Source organism: Rhincodon typus, chromosome 14, assembly GCF_021869965.1.
Source record: "Rhincodon typus isolate 14 chromosome 14, sRhiTyp1.1, whole genome shotgun sequence".
NCBI classification, from domain to species: Eukaryota; Metazoa; Chordata; class Chondrichthyes; order Orectolobiformes; family Rhincodontidae; genus Rhincodon; species Rhincodon typus.
In genome coordinates, this window is record NC_063345.1 from 20,570,458 (window position 1) to 20,591,831 (window position 21,374).

Sequence of the window (21,374 nt, forward strand, 5' to 3'; positions counted from 1 at the left end):
AACTATTCTAATCTCATTTTCCAGCACTATGACAAAAGTCTTATACGCCTTGGCATCATAAATACAAATCTAAATAATACTTAAATGTTGGAAGGGTTTTTGCCTCTACTACCCTTCCAGACTGTAAGTTCCAGATTCCCACCATCCTTTGGGTGAAAAAGCTTTGCCCCAGATCTCCTCAAAACGTCTACCCCTTACATTATAACTATAACCTTCGTCAATGATCCCTCCATCAATGGGAAAGATTTCTTCATGCCTAACCCACCTATGTCCCTCAATTTTGGGCATCTCACTCATGGCCCCTTTTAATCTCCTCTGTTTTAAAGAAAACATACCTGTCCAATCTCTCTTAACTGAAACTGTCCAGCCAGGCAACATCCTGTAATTCTCCTTTGCACCCTCTCCCATGTTACACATCCTCCTATAATGTAGATTCCAGAACTGCACACGGTACTCTAGCTGTGGCCTGACCACTTCGTACAGTTCCAGCATAATCCTACTTAGCTTAAACTCTATGCCTTAGCTAACAGAAGCAGGTGTCCCATATGCCTTAACAGCTTTATCCACCTCACCCCTTACCTCAAGGGACCGATGCACATACACACCAAGGTCCCTCTGATCCTTCGTGCTTCCCTGCTATTCATCATGTGTTCATTACTGGCTTTTACAACTTTCCAAATCCTCTGGTTTACCACTAATGTTTGCTGCATTGTGTGATTTCCATCTCAATTTGTTACTATCCTTAACTTCCTTGGTTGATCATGGTCAGTTTTATCTGCTTCCTAGACACTAGAATCCTTCTTTCTAATTGGGATATAGCTTTGCTCAGTCATAAATTTTTTTCTTCAATGTCACAGGAATCAGGGCTGGAACCACATATTGTTTACAATATGTATAGTAATGACTTGGATGATGACAGTGAATGTACTAATGCCAAGTTTTCAGATGACAAAACCAATTTCAAAATCCCTCCACTCCCAGCCTTATCCCTAACTTGTCCCCATCTTCCTACTCACCTATCCGCTCCACCTTTCCCACTGACCAATCACTATAACCCCTTACCTGCATCTACCTATCACTATTCCACCTACCTTTCTATAGCCCCACCCCCCCTCTATTTATTTCTGGGCTTCCCCCCTCCTACCAGTCCTGATGAAGGGTTTCAGTCTAAAATGTTGACTTTTCCGCTTCTCTGATGCTGTCTGACCTGCTGTGTTTGTCCAGTTTCACGTTTATTGATTCTGGCTTCCAGCACCTGCAGTCCTTACTGTCTCCTAGACAAAAATAGTTCCTAGTTCCTCAAATTTCTTGCCCAGTCCATCCCAGACAACTCATTCTTCATTCGCCTTATTGTAGTTGCTTATGTTCAGCACAGTTATTTCCAACCCAAGTTTCTCATTCTCAAACTGAATGTTAAATTCTACCATGTCCTTAGGCAATCTTTTATTTGGACCATTTATTAAATCTGTCTCATTACAAAAAGGATCCAAAATAGCCTGACCCCTGGTTAGATCTACAACATATTGTTCTAGGAAACTATTCCAAACACTGAAATTTTTGCTCTTAGCTAGGTTTTGCAAATTTAATCTTCATGTAGATTGGGAAAATCAAAATCAAACACGATTAGTGTACTGCCTTTATTTGCAATCTCTCATTATCTCATGATTTATTCTCTGTCCTGCAGAACAGCTGTTAGGTAGCTTATTCACTACATCCAACAGTATCTTCTTCCACTTGTTACTTCTCACCTCTAGTCATACAAATTCTACACCAATTGATCTTGGATCGGTTCTGGTTATCACATTTATTTCAACTTGTACAACCTTCCGTTCCTGGTCCTGCCTGCTCTTTCAAAAAGTCATACGCCCCTGAATAGTTAGTTCCCAACTTTGATGCCCTTGCGACCACATCTCCACGATAGCTATAAAAAGGGATTCCCATTCACCTGTATTTGTGAGTTTAATTAATTCATTTTGTTCTGAAGAGGTGTGATGAAGAGACATTGCAGGAAACTCTATAGCTATAACTAGATAGCAAAAATATAACCAGACAAGGACAGTCGCGCTCAGCCAAACAACAGAAGAGTGGCTGAAGAATGATGCAGTGATGTAGTTTGCTAAACTGAAGGCACAAGACAGGTCGAAGAGGATGATTAGACATGACAATGCACCATCCATTTTATGTGGATGAAAAGATGGAAAAACAAAGATCAGAGATTCAACATGAATGATAGTCATGAATTTGTGGATGGATAGTGGTGGACAGGGTAAAGGGGACTTTATAACTCTTCCATATCCTCTTTTGAAAATAATGTTACTGAAATAGTGATCCAGAAGCTTGGACTCATATTCTTGCAGCAGAAGTTCAAATTTCATCAAAGCAGCTAGAGGAATTTAATTATCAAATCTGGAATGCAAAGCTAGTCTTAGTACACTAATAAAACTACCACATAGTCATGAAAACACATCTGGCTCCCTAATATCCTTCAGGGAGGGAAATCTACTGTCCTGATTTGATCTGGCTGATATATGACCAGCTCAGTGTGACTAGCTTTCAACTATCGCCAAGTGATCTCATACAATCACTCTTACAACAAACTGCCAAGACTAGCTGCACCACAAATACTTGAGAAATAGCCAGAGTGTTACACGCAAGTTGTACAATAAATCCAATGTCTGAGACTCTTCCATTACCACCTCTGGGCATGTTCTGTCCCAACAATCAGCAGATGGTGACACAATGGTATAGATTTAGAAGGAAGCAGCCCCAGAAATCCTCAAAGTGACTCTGGACCCATGGGTCAAACATGGGTAAAGAAACCTGCACATATGAATCTTCCTCAGCTGATGAAACAGTATCCCTTCGTGCTGATGATCACTTAGAGCACTAAAGGCAGCAAAGGCACACAACATAATCTGGGTGGACGATTTCAATGTCCATCCCCAGGTTGAAGTGGTCAATTCTTGACAGACATAGCTGCTAGACTGGGACTATAACAGGTGGTGAAAACACTTAAGATGGAATTCTCACTTGAACTATTCTTCAGCAATCTATCTGTCACAGACTTTATTTGTCCATGACATCAGGTAGGAATGATCACACATAGCCATCATGGCAATGAAGTCCTAACATTCGCACAGAGGGGCCCCTCCAGCTCGTCAACAGTCACTACCACAATGCTAAATGGTATTGATTCAGAACAAAAGAGCATTTGGTGACGCTTTTTCAATTTAAAAATACCTAACGAGCACTCCGAAATCTTTACAAGATCTGAATTATAAGGAATTGCAACATTTTTATCTAATATTACTATATGGTACATTTGGCAGTCAAATGTGATTTTGTTTTCAAGATACAGCTCTGCTCGGCATTTATTGTCTGATGCAATAGTACTTTTGCTGTGCTTCCCCTTCACATATCACACTGTCTAACCATAAATAATTCGAGAAAACATGTCAACTTGAAATTGATGAATTTAAGATGAAGATAGAGAAAGGCTAGAAAGCTGTGCTAAGAGGACTGGAAGGATGGGAGGAAACCAATGTGGAGTATAAATACTGCACAGTCCAGCAACTTGCTTCTCTGTTCTACACTGCATAAAATCAAAACAGTTTGCTCCCATTCCTGTTGGTAATACGCATTTGTAACTCAAAATGCATGTGGAAGTTATACTTACATTCTACTAGATTATTTTGTAATGGCGTCCCAGTAAGAATAATCCTCCGTTTGGTTTTAATAGAATTCATTGCCTTTGATATAGCGGAAGCTTCATTTTTAAGCACATGACCTTCATCACATACAACAAAGTCAGGACCTACAGGAGAAACAAAGCCATTGTAAATTCACAAAGAAATATCCAAAAACTTTAGCAGAAATCACTTTTACATGACTTTGTCCATATGACGTTAAAATCATAGGTTCTAGTTTTGGTAAAACACTAGGTAGAATGCAAAACAACTCAGTAGCTGGAAATAAATTTAAAATTGTCAATTAAAAAACTCCTATTGATATACTTCATCCTTGTACTTATTAGAAATTCCTACTCTGTAATAACATACTAATAGACAAGATATCCTAAAGCTATGACAGAAAGATTTTTTAAAAATTAAGACACCTGCATTGGATACATTTACTTCAACGACAACAAATTCTTTAGTTGCTTCAACAAATGAGAGTTCAGTTAAAAAATTGTCTACAGTCTAGAGTGATGTCTCATTAAATGTTTGGCCAATTCACAACTTGCATACAAAAGGAAGAATGAATGGAACCAATGCCTTTGTAACACGTTTGCTTGTCCTGAAGGCACTCGACTTTGTTCTTAAAATGCTGAAATTATTTGATGATAGATGTTTCCATTTGGTCTATTTAAAAGTTCAATTTTTTCCCCATCATGCTTTGGGATCCAGCTTGCAAGTTGAAATGTGCTTATATCTCAGTATGGGATACCCCATGGTGCAGTCCAGTGCTATAAGCATACCTTCGATATCCAAGAATTCTGCACATGAACCACACAACCAACCCAGCAAACTTGAACTTGAACCTTGGCGCTGGGGATTTTGTACTGCCATCTGAAGTTGTGGCTGGATCTCAGACAGAGAAGATGGAAGGCCTCCAGCTGCTTTGTGCGCTGCTAGTGAGTTGCCCAAGTCTTGCAGCCATAGAGAAGTGATGCAAGGGCCACTGCCTTGGAGACTTTGAGCATTGTTCAGAGATTCATTCTTTTTCCAAAATTGTAAATGAGTTTGCTAAACACTGAGCTTGCTATTGACAAACGATGGCTTGTTTCGTCAACCAGTTGTACTGGAGAGGATACTCAAGATGGTGTTATGATTCCAGCTGATGTTATTACTGGATAAGTCAAATCTGACTGAAATCTAGCCTGATGGAATTTTTTTTTGTGTTTTAACATTACCTAGAAGGCAATGGAAGTAAATGACCTTGAAAACGTGTTTCACTAGTCAAGATCACAAAGGCTGTACACACTACAGGATTTCATGCTGCATCATGAAAAAACATTTAATTGTATTGCATATGCTCGAAAGCAGCACTCTAAGCAGAGGAGGATTGCAGATAGTTTAGAAAACAAATTCCCAGGCTTTTCAATCCAAAATCCAAGCCTTTTACAAGAATGTGTCATTGTGAATTGAGAACAGTTCACTAGAAGTTTTTTTTACATCTACTGTTGTTTATCAGAATCTGAATTGGTTTTTGATTTAGACTGTGAACATGTCAGATTACATAAAGATTCACGTGGGACCAGGGCCATCTTGGCTGTCATGAAGCTTTGCTTAATGAATCTAGAGACGATGCTTACAGATTTTACTTACGTGGAATGAAGCAAAGGTGTTCACATGTAATTCTGGGTGTTGGCCACTGAGCACCATTGTCGATAGCAATTGTCATAGTATCCATGTTGATACCATTTTCTGAACCAGCAAATCCTCGAATTAAAACTTTGCACTACATTTTTGTCCCAAAAAGATCCTGCCACATTTCGTCCTACCATCTTTCTCACTCCGCTCATCCTGATTTTCAAAACTCCAACTAAGGTGCCCTATAATTCCCAAGACAATTCTGGAAGTATTGCCCACTTATGCCTCAATAGAATTGTTGCCATTTGATGTACCACAGCTGAATTTTGGCCAACAGCTATGTCTAGCACTACAAATCAACCATCTGGAAGACATGTTAGTTTATTGTTAGAAGATTGCCAAATAATACGTATGGCCAAAGCATATACAGTCTACCCTGATAAAATTTATGCTTTGTATCAGAAGTGGAATTATTCAATAATTTGAATCAAGCAGCAACCTTTTAATTAAGAGTCGACTCTATTGCAGAAAAGGCAAGTTTTACCTGAATATCTAGAAAAGCATCAATTCATGCAACACAGCACTTCCCCTTCAATCCTATTTTAATTTAAACTATTTCCATATTAAAATATTCAGTAAGTTGCACAGAGCCTTTGTTCTATCTTGAGCACAAAATATGATGCCTTGGGTTCATTAACTTTGCTCTGCACCCTTATAGCAATAAAAGGAAAACACATTGCATCATCTTACTAAATTTTCTAAAACCTCATCTAATCACTACTAAACTTTTTGTATTTTGTCTACTACATTACTTGCACTAGCTTTTCTAATTAAAATGAGTAAATTTAATATTTTAATAAATATATAATGTGTTTTTAAAGCTTTTAAAAGTAGGTTGATTGAACGTTTCTGTCATCTGTTTACCCTGGAAAGGTCTTTTTCTCTTATTCACAGTAACTTTCATTCCTTTCTTCAAATTTTGCTTTCTTTTTGAAAGGAATCACTGCTTTATAAACAAATGGGCTAATTTCTTAAATCAAACACACACCTCTTCATGAATATAGCTTTACATTTATGCACCATAACTGGGTAAAATAAACATACACTTCGATGTTATGAATATAAACAAACTCAAAAGAAAACAAGTTAAAACCGTTAAAAACCAAAAGAACTGCGGATGCTGTAAATCAGGAACAAAAACAAAGTTGCTGGAAAAGCTCAGCAGGTCTGGCAGCATCTGTGAAGGAAAAAAAACAGAGTTAACGTTTCGGGTCCGGAGACCCTTCCTCAGAACATTATTGGATTCATACCACTGGCAATACTGTACTGAAACTATGATTTGACATTAATGATGATACTTTTCACGGTTTACAAAAAAAAATAATCAGAGCTTTCTGCAGATAACATGTAGCGAAACAAAAATAACAAATTAATGTTTAGTTGAAGCAGAATTTAAGGAGAATCTTTAAAAGGGCTGAGGGAGAAAAAAATGATGACAGTTTCAGGAATTATTTCAACATGTGGGGGTTTGTCAATATAAGCCCTGCCATCTATGGTAGAGCAAGGGAAGCAGGAAATGCACAAAACTAAGATTCAGAGGGACACAGAACAGGGGAAAACGGCAAAGTTATAGTGCTGAACAAAGGCCCCAGTTTTTCAACACAGAATCAAGTCAACAGATTTAGAGCTGACAGATGAGCAGGACCACTTCTAGGTGCTAGATTTTTAAAAGAAGTAAAGTTGACAGGCGAGGGCAGTCAGTTAAATATTGGTATGGTTTAGCATGTGGATATAGGAATGTGGATATAGGAATACAGAAACAGGAATAAGCCATCAGCCTCTCAAGCCTATTCTGCCATTCAGCGAGATCATGGCTGATCTGCGGCCCAACTCTATATACTTGCCTTTGGCCAATGTCCCTTCGTACTCTTGTTTAACAGAAGTTTAACTGTCTCAGATTTAAAATTACCAACTGATCTTGCATCCATTGCTGTTTGTACATGACAAAAGGATGTGTGCTTCAATGGCAAATGTTAGGAAACAGAGGCAGACAATGTGTAGATGCAAATAGGACATCTTTGAGATACAGAAATATCTTTGATCTGAATTTGATAGCCTAAGACAGAGAAGTCACAAACTGGGGCGGCACGGTGGCTCAGTGGTTAGCACTGCTGCCTCAGTACCAGGGACCCGGGTTCAATTCTGCCCTCGGGTGACTGTCTGTGTGGAGTTTGCACATTCTCCCCGTGTCTGCGTGGGTTTCCTCCAGGTGTCCCGGTTTCCTCCCACAATCCAAAGATGTGGAGGCTAGGTGGATTGGCCGTGCTAAATTGCCCGTAGTGTTCAGGGATGTGTAAATTAGGTGGGTTATAGGGGATGGGTGTGGGTTGGTGTGGATTTGTTGGGCCAAGGGGCCTGTTTCCAACCTGTAGGGATTCTATTCTATGTCCGGTTTGGGCCAAACCTACATTGTTGGAGAAGGCAATTTCATCAATAAAAATAGTACGAAGTTTGTAGTAGGGATGTTAGCTTTGGTTTCTCAATACTTATTTTGTGATCTTGTAGAAGACACTTGTTAGACCTCAGCTTGTGTGGGGTGTACAGTTCTGGATGGCACACCGTACAAAGGATGTAATGCACTGGAGACAGTGCAACAAGCATCATTCCAAGGCTGTGAACCTGCATTATGAGGGGTACTGGAGGGATTGGGAGTGCTCTTCATGGAAATAAGGCAGCTAAGAGAAGGTTTGACAGAAATACTTTAAATCATGAGGGGAACGGAAAAAATTGATACTGAGAAACTCTTACTGCTTCTAAAAGGTTTAAGAACAAAAAGGAGACCAAATCAAAAGTGATTTAAAAAAGAAACAAATATGATGTGAGAAAATGTTTTTCTTTACACAAGTGGTTCATATCTGGAATGCACTGGGAGCAGAGTTCAAATGAGACATTCAAAAGAACAATGCTTCTATTTAAATAATACTCCAATGTGCAAGTATTGGGGTGAAGATAGAAGAATAGTACTAAGTCATGATGCTGATTTGGAGTGCCAGCACAGATAAGATGGGCCAAATGGTGTCCATCTGTGCCATAACAGTTCTGTAATTCTGGGACAAAATTGCAGAGTTAGAACTGGATTCTTGTCAGCACGTGAAAACTGGTCACATTTTGATACGTTCTTCCCTCGATAGCAGCATGTATGTGGGAGAAAAGGAGGGATAAATCCTTAGGTAACACAGTATTGATTTTCTTCACCCTCTAGCAATATCTACTCAGTTCATTTTAACCTGAGTAACATCCTGGCTCAGATTAAATAATTCAGCATAGACTATATATTAGCTCCATGTTGAATTCATCTCTATTAGACTTAGCTGCAGCACTCACTGAATAAACCTGCCGAATAATTGTAGTAATCACTAGACTAGGTGCAGTGGCTCCTTATCATCTAGTGAAATATGATCATGTGGCTTTTTATCTTTCCCTTGCAAGTCAAATAATATTTAACATTGAGAAGTGAAGTGGGATAAAGGGTCAGGCACAATGATGCACTGAGTAATCATTCAAGCAGCTGGTTGCTTGCTCTGCTGGAAGAGACATGAGAAGGGAGACTGGTATAGAGACACTTTGCATGGCAAGATATAGATTAGTAAAGGAAAATTTTTTTTAAAAATCAAGTAAAATCCAAAACCACTGCTCCATTTCTAAAAAAAAAGACATCTTTTATCTAAAAAATAGCAGTTAAAATATACAGAGGAAAGTAATCACAGCAATCACATTTAAAAAGACCAATTTCTTCTAAGAGTTCAAAGTTTGGAAAAAACAGCCTTTTTGTACAGTAGAAACTTCAAGATAAGAACCTGCTGATCTTTCAACTTTTTGGAACTGGAGATGAAGAGGTCATTAAATGAGCTACTGCAAGCTGGCAACTATTTGCAATTACGAATTAATTACTGTTAACCACCACCCCCACTACAACCACTGGCAGGCTAAGTAATGTTTCTTGGTCAGTATTTTAAGCTTTACAGCATCATGTTTTCCAGGCTCTCAAACAATTTTCAGTGCCAACTTTCCTCTTTTCATTTCTTACGGACTGGAATGAGGTCAAATAGATAGCTCCCTCATGTGTGGCTGAAAAAAGGTAGCTGCAACAAGTAAACAGATAGAGCGTTTTCTTTTAACTTACTTAAAGAGAGAACACAATCTTGCACATCATCCAAGTATTTCATATTTTAACTTTCAAAGGTAATATTCAAAAATGACAGAACACTAAGTGTAAGTTTAACACACTTTGGAAATGGCAACTTGACGCAAGGCACATGATTAAACTGTCTTTATAGTTCTATGTGGAACAAGATGTAAATAACCATCTCTGAAAACTACAAATGAATGTAACATCCACAGCAGCAGGATCTACAGAACTTGCTGGAACGAACAGGTGATTTTGCTTTTCGTTTTGGTTGAGGTCAGTATGCAAATGAAGGGGTACCAAGTCATGGTAAAAATGATGTTTCTTCGAAAAAAATGTTCACAGAATCGAGACCCTTTTTTGCTTCCAACTTTCATGTAAGCATTAAGAAAGATCCCCCCGTCAATTCAGATATCGCATCCAAATTCTCAAACTCTCAGGAACTCAAACATATTCACCAGGAGTTGCAGGTGCTCTGTGACAGAATGGCAGGCAACATTTAATTCTCAAGTATTTATTCAATTTATCATAAAAATAACTTGGTCCAACTAAAGATTACCAACTATGAAGAGTCATCAATATACAAGTAGGATTCACAATTCAAAATGTGGAACCTTAAAGTTCTTCCTTTTAATGCTTCACCTCAAAAAAAGGCCGACTCAGGAAATGCACCAGAGTTGTAGGGAGAGGAAACTATAAAAAAGACTAGAAAGCCGGTCCCAGCAAAATATCTATGCATCCCATAGCAGGGATCAAATTTTTTTGATTTGAGTACTCAGATTTTTCAGGGCTTCTTTGATTTTCAGGAGTTTCTTTCTCATGCTTACCAACTCCTATGTCAGGTTACGCAGTTACATAGTAACATTTACTCCTGGATTTGTGTGGAGTCGTTTGAGAGATTTTTTTTAAGATAGCACATATAACCAAAGACTGTGCATGTATATTTTAAGTGTTTTAATTTGGAATCTATAAATGCTTTTGTTGATACATCATAAATCTCGCATGCTCAGTTACTGAAATGAAAGTTCTAATTCTTTGCACAAGATGACTGATCGGGAATGAATCTCTTCCATAATTAATAATTTTAAAATGAATTAATGGCAAACTATATATGTTTAATTTTGTGCCAAATTCTCAAAATTTGAAACAAATTTTTTTCCAGTAACATTATGGATATTATTTTTGATAATTTAATTTGCAATTTTTGAAAGAGTACTAAAGCCATTTAAAAAAAAAGGAACAGCTCACCTGGATTTACTAAAGTCCGGTGGAATATTTCTTTCAATTTCTTGCTTTTCACATTCCTGCCTTGTGCAAGATTACGGTACATTTCATAACCTAGAATCGTGACACCACCATCTTCCATCCATCTTTCAAGCATGTAGGCCCGCTCCTGAGGACGTTTTACTGTTGCTAATTCATTTACCTTTAGAACAGAAAATAATACTAAATGAACTATACTTCTGAATATTAGTCAAAGAATCAATGATTCAAAATGGGTGTAAAGCAAATTTTCAAATAACGTTTTTTAACAAGGAAGTAAAAAATCCTAAAGGATATCTTTATAAATGAGTTCCTGAACACATCTTCAATTACAGGAATATTTTACCATGATGATCATTGATGCTCCAAAGATCCGCAAAACAGCACCTTCCCACAATCACTTCCATCCAGAAGGACAAGGACAAAGTCGATACGTGGGAATACCACCTGCAAGTTGCCCTCCAAATCATTCCCCAGCTGGCTTGTAAATATATCGCCATTCCTTTACTGATAGTGGATCAAAACCCTGGAATTCTGTCCTTAATGGCATTGTGGGTCATCCCGCAGCAGGTGGATTGAAGCTGTTCAAGGCAGCAGCTCACTACCACCTTCTCAGGGGCAACTAGGGACAAGCAATAAATTCTAGCCAGCCAGCGACACCTACATCCCATGAATGAATAAATAAAAAATTAAGAGTCTATTCAACATGCTTCCATTTCTATATGTTGATACAGCCATGCATGGTTATTCAGTGCAGGCAGACAGATGCTTGATCCCTAGCTAGTGGCTGTTTTTTAATGCTCTATATTCTCTTGAATCCAGGTATTAAGCATCCAATAATTGCTGTCCATTTTCAGGTTGAATAAGGTTAAGGCAGCTGGTAGCAATAATTGTCATGTCGTGCACACAGAGGAAAAGGGAAGGAACTAGTGCAGCAGATACTGCAGAGTTATTGAGCTGAGACTTGCTGAGTAGTGACAGCCAAATATTGGAAGAAAGGAAACTGGTAAGAGAGAGAAGGCTGCTCACAATTGCAACTTTTAAAAATACCAATTTTGTGCTGCTTGAATTAATTAGAAGTTGTCAACAATGTCCATATTACAGTGGCGGTGGTGGTGGACATCTTAATATGCATAAAGATGAATAAATCCCCAGGACCTGATCAGGTGTGCCCTAGAACTCTATGGGAAGCTGAGGAAGTAATTACTTGGCCCTAGTTGAGCTACTTATATTAAATTGATAGTCACAGGTGAGGTGCTGAAAGATTGAAGGTTGGCTAACCTGGTGCCACTATTTAAGAAAGGCAGTAAGGAAAAGTCAGGGAACTATGCATCAGTGAGCCTGACATCAGTGGTGGGGATCCGGAGGGACCAGGATTTACATGTATTTGGAAAGGCAAGGACTGATTAGGAATAGTCAACATGGCTTTGTGCGTGGGAAATCATGTCTCACAAACTTGATTGAGTTTTTTGAAGAAGTGACAAAGAAGACTGATGAGTGTAGAGCGGTGAATGTGATCTATATAGGCTTCAGTAAGGCGTTCAAGAAGGTTCCTCATGGCAGACTGGTTAGCAAGGTTAGACCACATGGAATACAGGGAGAACTAGCCAATTGGATACAGAACTAACTCGAAGGTAGAAGACATAGGGTGGTGGCAGTGGAGGGTTGTTTTTCAGACTGGAAGCCTGCAACTAGTGGTGTATCACAAGGATCAATGCTGCGTCCACAGCTTTTCATCATTTATATAAATGATTTGGATGTGAACATAGGACGTATGGTTAGTAAGTCTGCAGATGACACCAAAATTGGAGGTGTAGTGGACAGAGAAGAAGGTTACCTCAGAGCACAACGGAATTGTGATCAGATGGGCCAATGGGCCAAGGAGTGGCAGATGGTGTTTAATTTAGATAAACGTGAGGTGCTGCATTTTGGGAAAGCAAATCAGGGCAGGACTTACACACTTAATGGTAAGGTCCTCAGGATTGTTGTGAACAAAGATCTTGGAGTGCAGGTTCATAGCTCCTTGAAAGTGGAGTGGCAGGTAGACAGGATAGCCAAGGTGTCGTTTGATATTCTTTCCTTTATGTCAGTGCATTGAGTATAGGAGTTGGGAGGTCATATTGCAGCTGTGCAGGGCATTGGTTAGGCCACATTTGGAAATCTGTGTTCAATTTTGGTCTCCCTGCTATGGGGTTGATGTTGGGTAACTTGAAAGGATGCAGAAAAGATTTACAAGGATGTTGCCAGGGTTGGAGGGTTTGAGCTATAGGGAGAGGCCAAATAGGCTGGGGCTATTTTCCCTGGAGCATTGGAGGCTGAGAGGTGACCTTGATATTTTTAAGATCACATGGGGCATGGATAGGGTGAATAGACAAGGTCTTTTCCTCCGGGGTGGGCGAGTCCAAAACTAGAGGGCAAATGTATAAGGTAAGAGGGGAAAGATTTAAAAGGGACCTGAGGGGAAAGATTTAAAAGGGACCTAAGGGGCAGATTTTTCATGCCGAGGGTGGTGCGTGTATGAAATGAGCTGCTAGAGGAAGTGGAGGAGGCTGGTACAATTGGAATCTGGATGTGTGTGTGAATAGAAAGGGACTAATGCTGGAAAATGGGACTAAATTAATTTAGAATATCTGGTCGGCATGGACAAGCTGGACCAAAGGGTCTGTTTCCATGCCATACAGCTCTATGGCGCTATAAACATTTACTTCATATTGGATCAGAATTCACTTGCTGTGCATCATTTTGACTTCAAAAGTTTTATCCTGGTTTTTAAAACACCGTAAACTTGTCTTAACCTAATTCAGGAAACACATCTCAGTAGCCTGTATCACTATGTTTCTCACCCCATACTCCACTACTTCAGCTTCTGATAGGCATTACATAAGGGAGATCGTGGTTTAGTGAATTAGTAATCCTGAAGTTCAGGCTTATGCTCTGGGGATATGGGCTCAAATCCTACCAGGGCACAAATTTAACAAATAAATCTGGAATTGAAAGTTAGTAACGGTGACCATGACAATTAATCAATAGATTCCAAAATGTCATCTGGTTCACTAATGTCTTTTAGGCAAAGAAATGTGCCTTAGCGAGAGCGGCCTACATAACCCCAGACCCATAACAGGGCAACTTTAACTGCCCTCTGAAAAAGCAGCAACCACTCAGTTCAAAGGCAATTAGGAACAAGCATCCAATGCTGACCTTGCCAACGGCATTCACAGCCCAGAGAATAAAGAAATAAAACTCTCCACTCCAATCTCACATTTGCCATCCATTTTTTGCTTTTGAAAGATTTAGACTCTTCATTTCCTCTTTATCGGTCTTTCAACGTTGTGACAAAACAGCCTTGAAGGACTGAATGGTCTGCAGCTGTACAGCTATTCGGTGACAAAACAAGGGAGAGAGTAGGCCAGGTGTCAAATGGCTGCAGTTTAATCGATCATGGAGGCCAAAAGAGAATAAAACTAAACCAGATTATTGTAGGACTCACTATATATTTTAATCTGATATACAGATAGAGTCTATAAACTACAACTCCGAAAAAACCCCAAGCTCGAAATAAAAATCAAAGTATACAGTACCTCTAAACATTCATCATCATCCAGTCCTTCCTGCCATTTGGCAAATTCATTAATCCAATTAAGAACTGTGTTAAGTGGACAAACAATTAAGGCAGTACTGAAGTTCAGTTTCTCGGCCAACAACATGGTGTGCAAGAAGGTCACCACCTGCAACCAAAACATGTTAAGTTGTACTTCAAACATTTACTGTATTTTTCTAATTGTTTTCCTTATCGACCATGCTGTCTAAATGCACAAAAAGGCAACACAGAACAAGTTACATCAAAAGACTCAGATTCACTAACAGGGAATGCTTTAAAATCATTTTTGTCAATGTAGAAGAATTAGCCAAAAATGGTGAAAAGAATTTAATAAGGTTCAAAAGGTATAGGTCAAGAAACCCAAAACATCAAATATATTTTCAAAAAAAGAATAATGTTGAAATGGCTGTAGCTTTGATCACATTAAGTTTCTACTAAAGTCCATCTCACAGGAAACAGAATATAATTATGATACTGGAGCTGAGGGAAATGCATATTAAGTACAAATCTGTACTTACACATTCAAGTTTCAGTTAAGAATCTGAAGATGATTCATTAAACACCTTATTATATTACCACAAGAAATAGAGGATTCATATAGACCAAAATGACAGTCAATTTGACGAGGAGCGTTCTGGAATCCCAATAAAGTACTTCACTGAACAGTTTAATGAACAATTCAATTAAATGCATTCTTCTGCAGAATTTTAAGACCTTTGTCATTCACTCGATAATATATTCTGGTTACGTGTGCCACCACAATGCACAAACTTTTCAGTTTTTGTTGGAATGGACAGATTTGTGCTTGATCAGATCCATACAGACAAAAAAAAAATTCTGGTCTTTCACACTTTTAATGCAAATTGATCGCAGTTAATTACTTCATATATGCCTACCCATAGTATTGAAAAGTCTGGGTCATACAGCATAGCCAAACAAATTTCAACATCACTGGACAATTGCTTGAGAAGTGGGTGCTGACAATGACGTCCTATTTTGAATGTAGACCAGGTTACATTTGAGATTGCAAGAGTCAGCAAAAAAAAAAAAAAAAATTCTTCCCTGTAAATTGCAATTGATTGAACTGTTCAATTCTAACTTTATATCTGAAGTTAATTTTTTAACGTGCATTTTATATTATTGTCCACCCCCCACTTTTCACAGCAAAAAGCTAACCTTATTCACAACAGATGAGCGGTTCCACATAACTAATGCTGTTCTCTCCCCCTTCATCTGTTGCTTCAGTACAGCACTTCTGTCAGGAGGCAGAGAGAAAACCACCTTTTCAATAGTGAACTGAGGTGCGTTCTGAATAAACTTGGCCGATTTGCCACAAACCAAAAATTTGTCTGTTTTGAGGAAGAGATAGATAATGTGGTATTTTAACCTCATCTGTTCTACTAAAGAGTCTTTCTTGCTGCCCCTTCACTGCTCCTCTTTGGCTGACCCACTTTATAGCATGTTTAGAAATATTAAAAAACCAACTCTGATTTTGGCATAAACAAAAGAAATTTTGACTCCATTCCATTTGTAACCAATATCTACCATTCTGCACTTACATGCACTGTCTGAAGAAATAAGTCACTTAGTTTTATACTCATCATCTGTTGATGAGTATAAAACTACAAACATCTGTTCACTGAAACAGCACATACTGATCTCAATCTGGTTGAGTGCACACTTCCAATATGAAAAATTGCTGTGTGTTAAATCAGATTAACTCGAGTTTCATTTTTTAGCTCCAAGATAATATTTCCCTGTAGGAATGCTATAGCAGAGAAGTTCCATGTTAAAAACCATATTGTAAAACATTTAAGATGACCACGGACCCACAGCACAATCAAAAACCTTGATAATATCAATAGTGAGATGCTTAGGAATTTTACACTTTCTGCAAGAATCAGAAAGTTTTAAAAAGTTGCAAGCTCACATGATATATCACCAGTTTCTGTGCTTATGTTTTTTTGCAGGCTAGACCCTTACCTGTAATGTCTTTCCAAGTCCCATACAATGTGCCAAAATGCACCCAGACCCATTCTCCTTTAAGGCTTTGCTCACCGATTCACAGCAACAATCCCACATGAATTGCACACCTGCACAAATAAACACAAATTTTTGATATCTACATAACTTGAAAAGTGAATAGATAAACACTTCAATTCTGTAAAATGTGCACTTTATTGGACTGTAATTTTAACTGCAAGTGTCTTAAAACAGCGAGAAACCATTCGTGGAACACTATTACCTCTTAAAAATCAACACAAATGTCAAGATGGCTCAAGCAGTCAACTGTAAAAATAAGCCATCATTGGGTCAGCAAAAGGAGGAGATTGTTTGGAATGATCAGTGACAGCAGATTTCAGCATATGAAGCACATCTTAGACTGCTCTCATGCAAAAAAACAAATGCAGCTGGATGCCTAGAGGTAGCCATGTGACTGTAGGGCAGTCCAATTAGGTGGGCAATTGTCAAGATGTCCACCACCCTCCCCCAACCCTGAAAATGACTCAGCAAGTGTCTCAAGATCAAGCAAGATCCAGGGCCCGTGCACTCATGGTTCAGTCAAAGTTATCCAAGAAATCTCATAGGAAACACAGGTCGAGATGATTAAGCACATGTATTGTCATGAAGGAAAAGGACAGGTGTACAGACAGTCACAATTTCGACATGCAAATAAATTATGAAACTTGATTTCTGTCCTTAAAACGTTCTTTCAATGTTGCTTGTGAGGATAAAGCGTACAAAACCTCAGACAGAATAAAATATAGGGAATATGTTGGTATTGAAGCTCCTACAGCTCAGGATATCATAAGTGTACATGAAAATGTTAGGCAGAAGGCATTGTTTATTGGAATTAGCATCACACTAACCTTGTCATTGGAATAAAACTCACATCTTTTACATCTTGTCTTCAAATGGATTTACTGCCCATTGCCCTCATCCTGTTTTTGGCAAAGTTGTGCTGTATTAAGTAGACAATTTTGCATGCCACCTACCAAGGGGCATAACAAATTATCTGCTTGTGCATTACTTATCTTAATGAAGTACTCCACAACTATTCAGGTGGTATAGTGGAATTGTTTGCATCTACTGATCATTACCCTAATTATAAATCAGCTCAGGAACAAAGAGGCCTCACCCACAAGAGTGAGCTGCTTGTTTTCTCATCACCAAATTGTGTAAGCATGAACACAGAAAAACAGAATGACACATCCAGACTGGCAATGGGAAATGCATAACACACCATTTGTCAGAGATCCACACACACACTAATTGATGTCATCTCTGCCAATTCATGTGCATACATGTGGTGGTTCTACAGACCATATGGCGGTCCAATCCAGCGCCTTGCACCCTTCTTGCAGAAAAAATAGTGTGCCTTTACCATTGGATAAGTATTTTTTTTCTGCACATCAGATAAAGTGTCCCAGCCCCAATCATTTTGTGGAAAACATTATACTCATTCATTTTGTGCAACAGTAATTTTTTCCAAGCTGATGCCTGTTTAACATGGATGGATCCAGTACTACAGAAATGTAACTCCGCAATGACGTAGACAGCAATAGGATAAGCTAGTTAGCAGTTGAAAAAAGTTAGGTCCTGGAGCTACATGCATGAACTATCAACTGATAGCTACTACGAGGCATCATATAAATACTTTACTTACCATCAACTTGATGAGGCTTCAGTTTCCTCACCAAATTTCTATGGACCTGGACGATAGATTCATTTGTCTCCTTGTCTTCATCAAGGACTAATTTAGTGGTTATTGGACACTGCATTGGGGACATATCTTCAGACACAACCTGCTGTAAATTTTAAATGAAATTGGACAATTCTTAATTTTGGAGAACTTATACATATGAACTTCATAATTTAGCACGTTGCTCACAATGGGGAAGTGGTGTTTGGTGAACTTGTTTGGGGATTGTGTAGCTATAATCTCAAACAATATTGGGGGTTTATGGATGTTTTTAATAATACAAATGCAAGCAAAGTGTGTAACTTTCTCCCCACAAGAGGTGCAGGGGTTATATCATAGATATAGACCAACTGGCCCTACAAAGCTTTCTACAGCAATGGCAACTTTTTCATGTTTCTTCACTGGATTTAGTAGAATTTAATTCTTCAGCTAACACAGACATTCATTGCAACCAAAAAGGGAATTTTGCTCGCCAGTTACTGCTAAATATCCTCCTTGAGCAGTATTTCCAAACTGATTATACATGGGAATTTCCTGAATTAAGGTCATGAATCCAGTATTTCTGAGTGCAGATTTAAAACTTAGATGAGTTATTCCTGCTGTCTGCAATCACCTCAAATGAATTCATCGGAATTCACTTTGCCCACTGGTTATTCAAAGACAATGAGATCCCAAACATTCACTTTAAATTAAAATGGGGATGTACAGTAATAGTAGTGTGCCATTAATTACAGCCAGCAGTCACTTGAGAGCTGCTTTACCAGAAAAAATGTTTACTCTTAGTTTTGGCAATCAATCAAATGCTGCACTCTTAAATTGAGTGTGCTTAATTTATTAGCAGGAAACTATTTTCTCACAAGGATCTTTTATTTCTATACATGAAAGTGCTACATATTCATCAGGATTTCAAGTTCACACTCCTCAAGGATCTTCAAGTGTAAAGCAGCATAAACTTTTCCATGTGTCAGTTATGATATTTAAAGTTGGTAGCTCATACACGTTAAAATCTAGCTGCAGGCAATAAGAGTATTTAGGCAAGTCACAGACCCCTCAATGAGGTTTCACTGTCGTTTCTTATCTAATTGCCAAAGGGATCTCAGCATGAATATTTGCAGAAAGTCTTTCACAAAGGTTAAATTTAAAGTAACACTTTCCGACATCACCGATGACCATCTACTTTTAGCTGTCTACATCATGGAATTACAAAAGGTGACCTACAATCTCATACAGATAATTTCAAACTAGGCAAGTCTAACTGTAATTTTTCCACCAAAGGCACTTTCAGTTAACATTTGTATAACATTTAAAATTCACTTCATTTACTATGTGTCTGAAAACAGATATTTCATCTTGCTTCCATATGGTTCCTCCCTTTAATTGAAAAATCTAAAACGCAATACACAGAACTAGTCTGTTACCTTATGACAATATATATATAGGATTAGTGCTTTCAAAAAAAAAAGTTGCACCATCTTCCTTTTAGATTAATAAATTACAATTTAGTTATACAAGTAAAGAAAGAGATAATTAAACCTCATTTATTTTCTTTCTTTATTTTCACCCCTCCCCCATTTCAACTAAGCAATAACTGTAAAATGAATTGCGTTTAAGAACGCAGTAATGTTTAAGCTGAATACATCTCAACAAAATATTCACAATTAAATATCTAATTCAAGATAAAAAAGTTTCTTCTTTGTCTTGACTAATTTGTATTGCTTAATGACAGCATGCAGCAGCACTCTGCAATAAGACTTTTCTAATGCTCAAATTATTCTTTATTCTGACCAAGTAAAAAAAAAATTGAATGCATGGCAATTCATAGCCTAAGATACCATAAAATCAAAAATGAATTACAAGCTATGCTTTGGATTCCCTTTTATCCTACAAGCATCCATAACTATGCCAAACACATGAACGTGCACATATATAGAAAATAATTCAACACCTCTCGCAACTTTTCTCTCTCTTTTTCTCGATCCGCGATGCGTTTTCTTCTATCTTCCTCTTCTTTCAAGGCATTTTGAGTTTCTGTACGTAAATTTCCGTCTTTCAAAATCTTTCTAATCTTCTTCCGACCTTTCCCCGGGGATTTGGAATCATTGTCATTACTATCACCGTTACCCTCATCTTCAGAGTTACTTTGCTTAAGGAAAAGAAAAAGGGACAGGATCTAATTTGATACATAAATAAGAACAATTACAACATATGAAATATATTTAGGTAACAGATGGAATGGGAATGAGCGTCTGGCCTTTCCAGTGCAGAGGAAGCTGCAACATCAGCAGCAAGCACAGTACATTAAATCAAATGTATGATCATTGTTTCAATTGGAAGGATGTTTGGGTCTTTGGATAGTGAGAAAGGAAGTAGCAGAGGGTAACATTTCCTGCATTTTTACAGAAAATTGTTGTGGAAAGGGGTAGGCGTGGCGGGTAATTGAAGAATGCTCAGGTTGTCAGAGGGCAAGGCTCCTTCACAAAACAGAGAAAAAGAGGGATAAAATTATATCTGCAAATACAACGGATGTGGGGAACATTATGTAATACATTTAGGGTATGTTGTGTCAGGATAGTGGCCCTTTAAGTACTGAGTCACACTGATGAGTCATTAGCCAGCTTTGTGAGCTAGTTCAGATTCTTACAGAGTGCTTAGCTTCAGAATAAAGCCTCCCCATTGGATTGCAACAAATAATGAATTTCTTTGTGCTTTAGTTCTGACTGGAGCCTAGTAACTGCCCAGTACAGAATAGGGAGATGAAAATGGATTTTCCATTGAATTCAGAAGTTGAAATGGAAGGTAAGAAAAAAAAAACAGCAAACATCCTGGGCTTTATAAATAGTGACAGAGTACAAAAGCAGTATGATTTTGCAGAATTTAAACACTGGTTCAGCTTCAACTGTACTGCATTGTATGCAGTTCTGGGTACCACACTTTAGGACAGATCTGAAGTCTTCTTCAATGGTACAGAAAAGATGCACAAGAACAGTTCTAAGGGTTAAGGGCTGCAGCTAGTTACAAAAATAAATTGGAAGAGCTGGGATTGTTCTCAGGAAAGAGAAGGTTGATTGGAGATTTGATAGATGTGTTAAAAATTATGAATTGCTGAGAAAAGGTTCTGAGGAGTCACTGGACGCAAAATGTTAACTGATTTCTCTCCACAGATGCTGCCAGACTTGCTGAGATTTTCCAGCAATTTCTGCTTTTGTTTCTGATATCCAGCATCTGCAGTTCGTTTGGTTTGATGTTAAAAATCATGACTGACCAGGAGGGAGTAGATAGGAGGAAACTGTTCATATTGGCAGCAGAATCAAA

At 38.3% G+C, this 21,374-nt stretch overlaps 1 protein-coding gene across 1 annotated transcript in view; it reads right to left on the reverse strand.

Annotated features, from left to right (window-relative positions):
* Positions 1-21,374, reverse strand: part of atrx (ATRX chromatin remodeler) — a 121,044-nt gene that overhangs the window by 88,057 nt on the left and 11,613 nt on the right. The window contains exons 5-10 of the mRNA XM_048605283.1: positions 20,008-20,205; positions 18,027-18,168; positions 16,343-16,452; positions 14,340-14,486; positions 10,747-10,924; positions 3,677-3,814 (exon numbers count right to left, since the gene is read on the reverse strand). Coding sequence (XP_048461240.1) covers positions 3,677-3,814; positions 10,747-10,924; positions 14,340-14,486; positions 16,343-16,452; positions 18,027-18,168; positions 20,008-20,205 — 913 coding nt within the window. The remainder of the gene's footprint in view (positions 1-3,676; positions 3,815-10,746; positions 10,925-14,339; positions 14,487-16,342; positions 16,453-18,026; positions 18,169-20,007; positions 20,206-21,374) is intronic.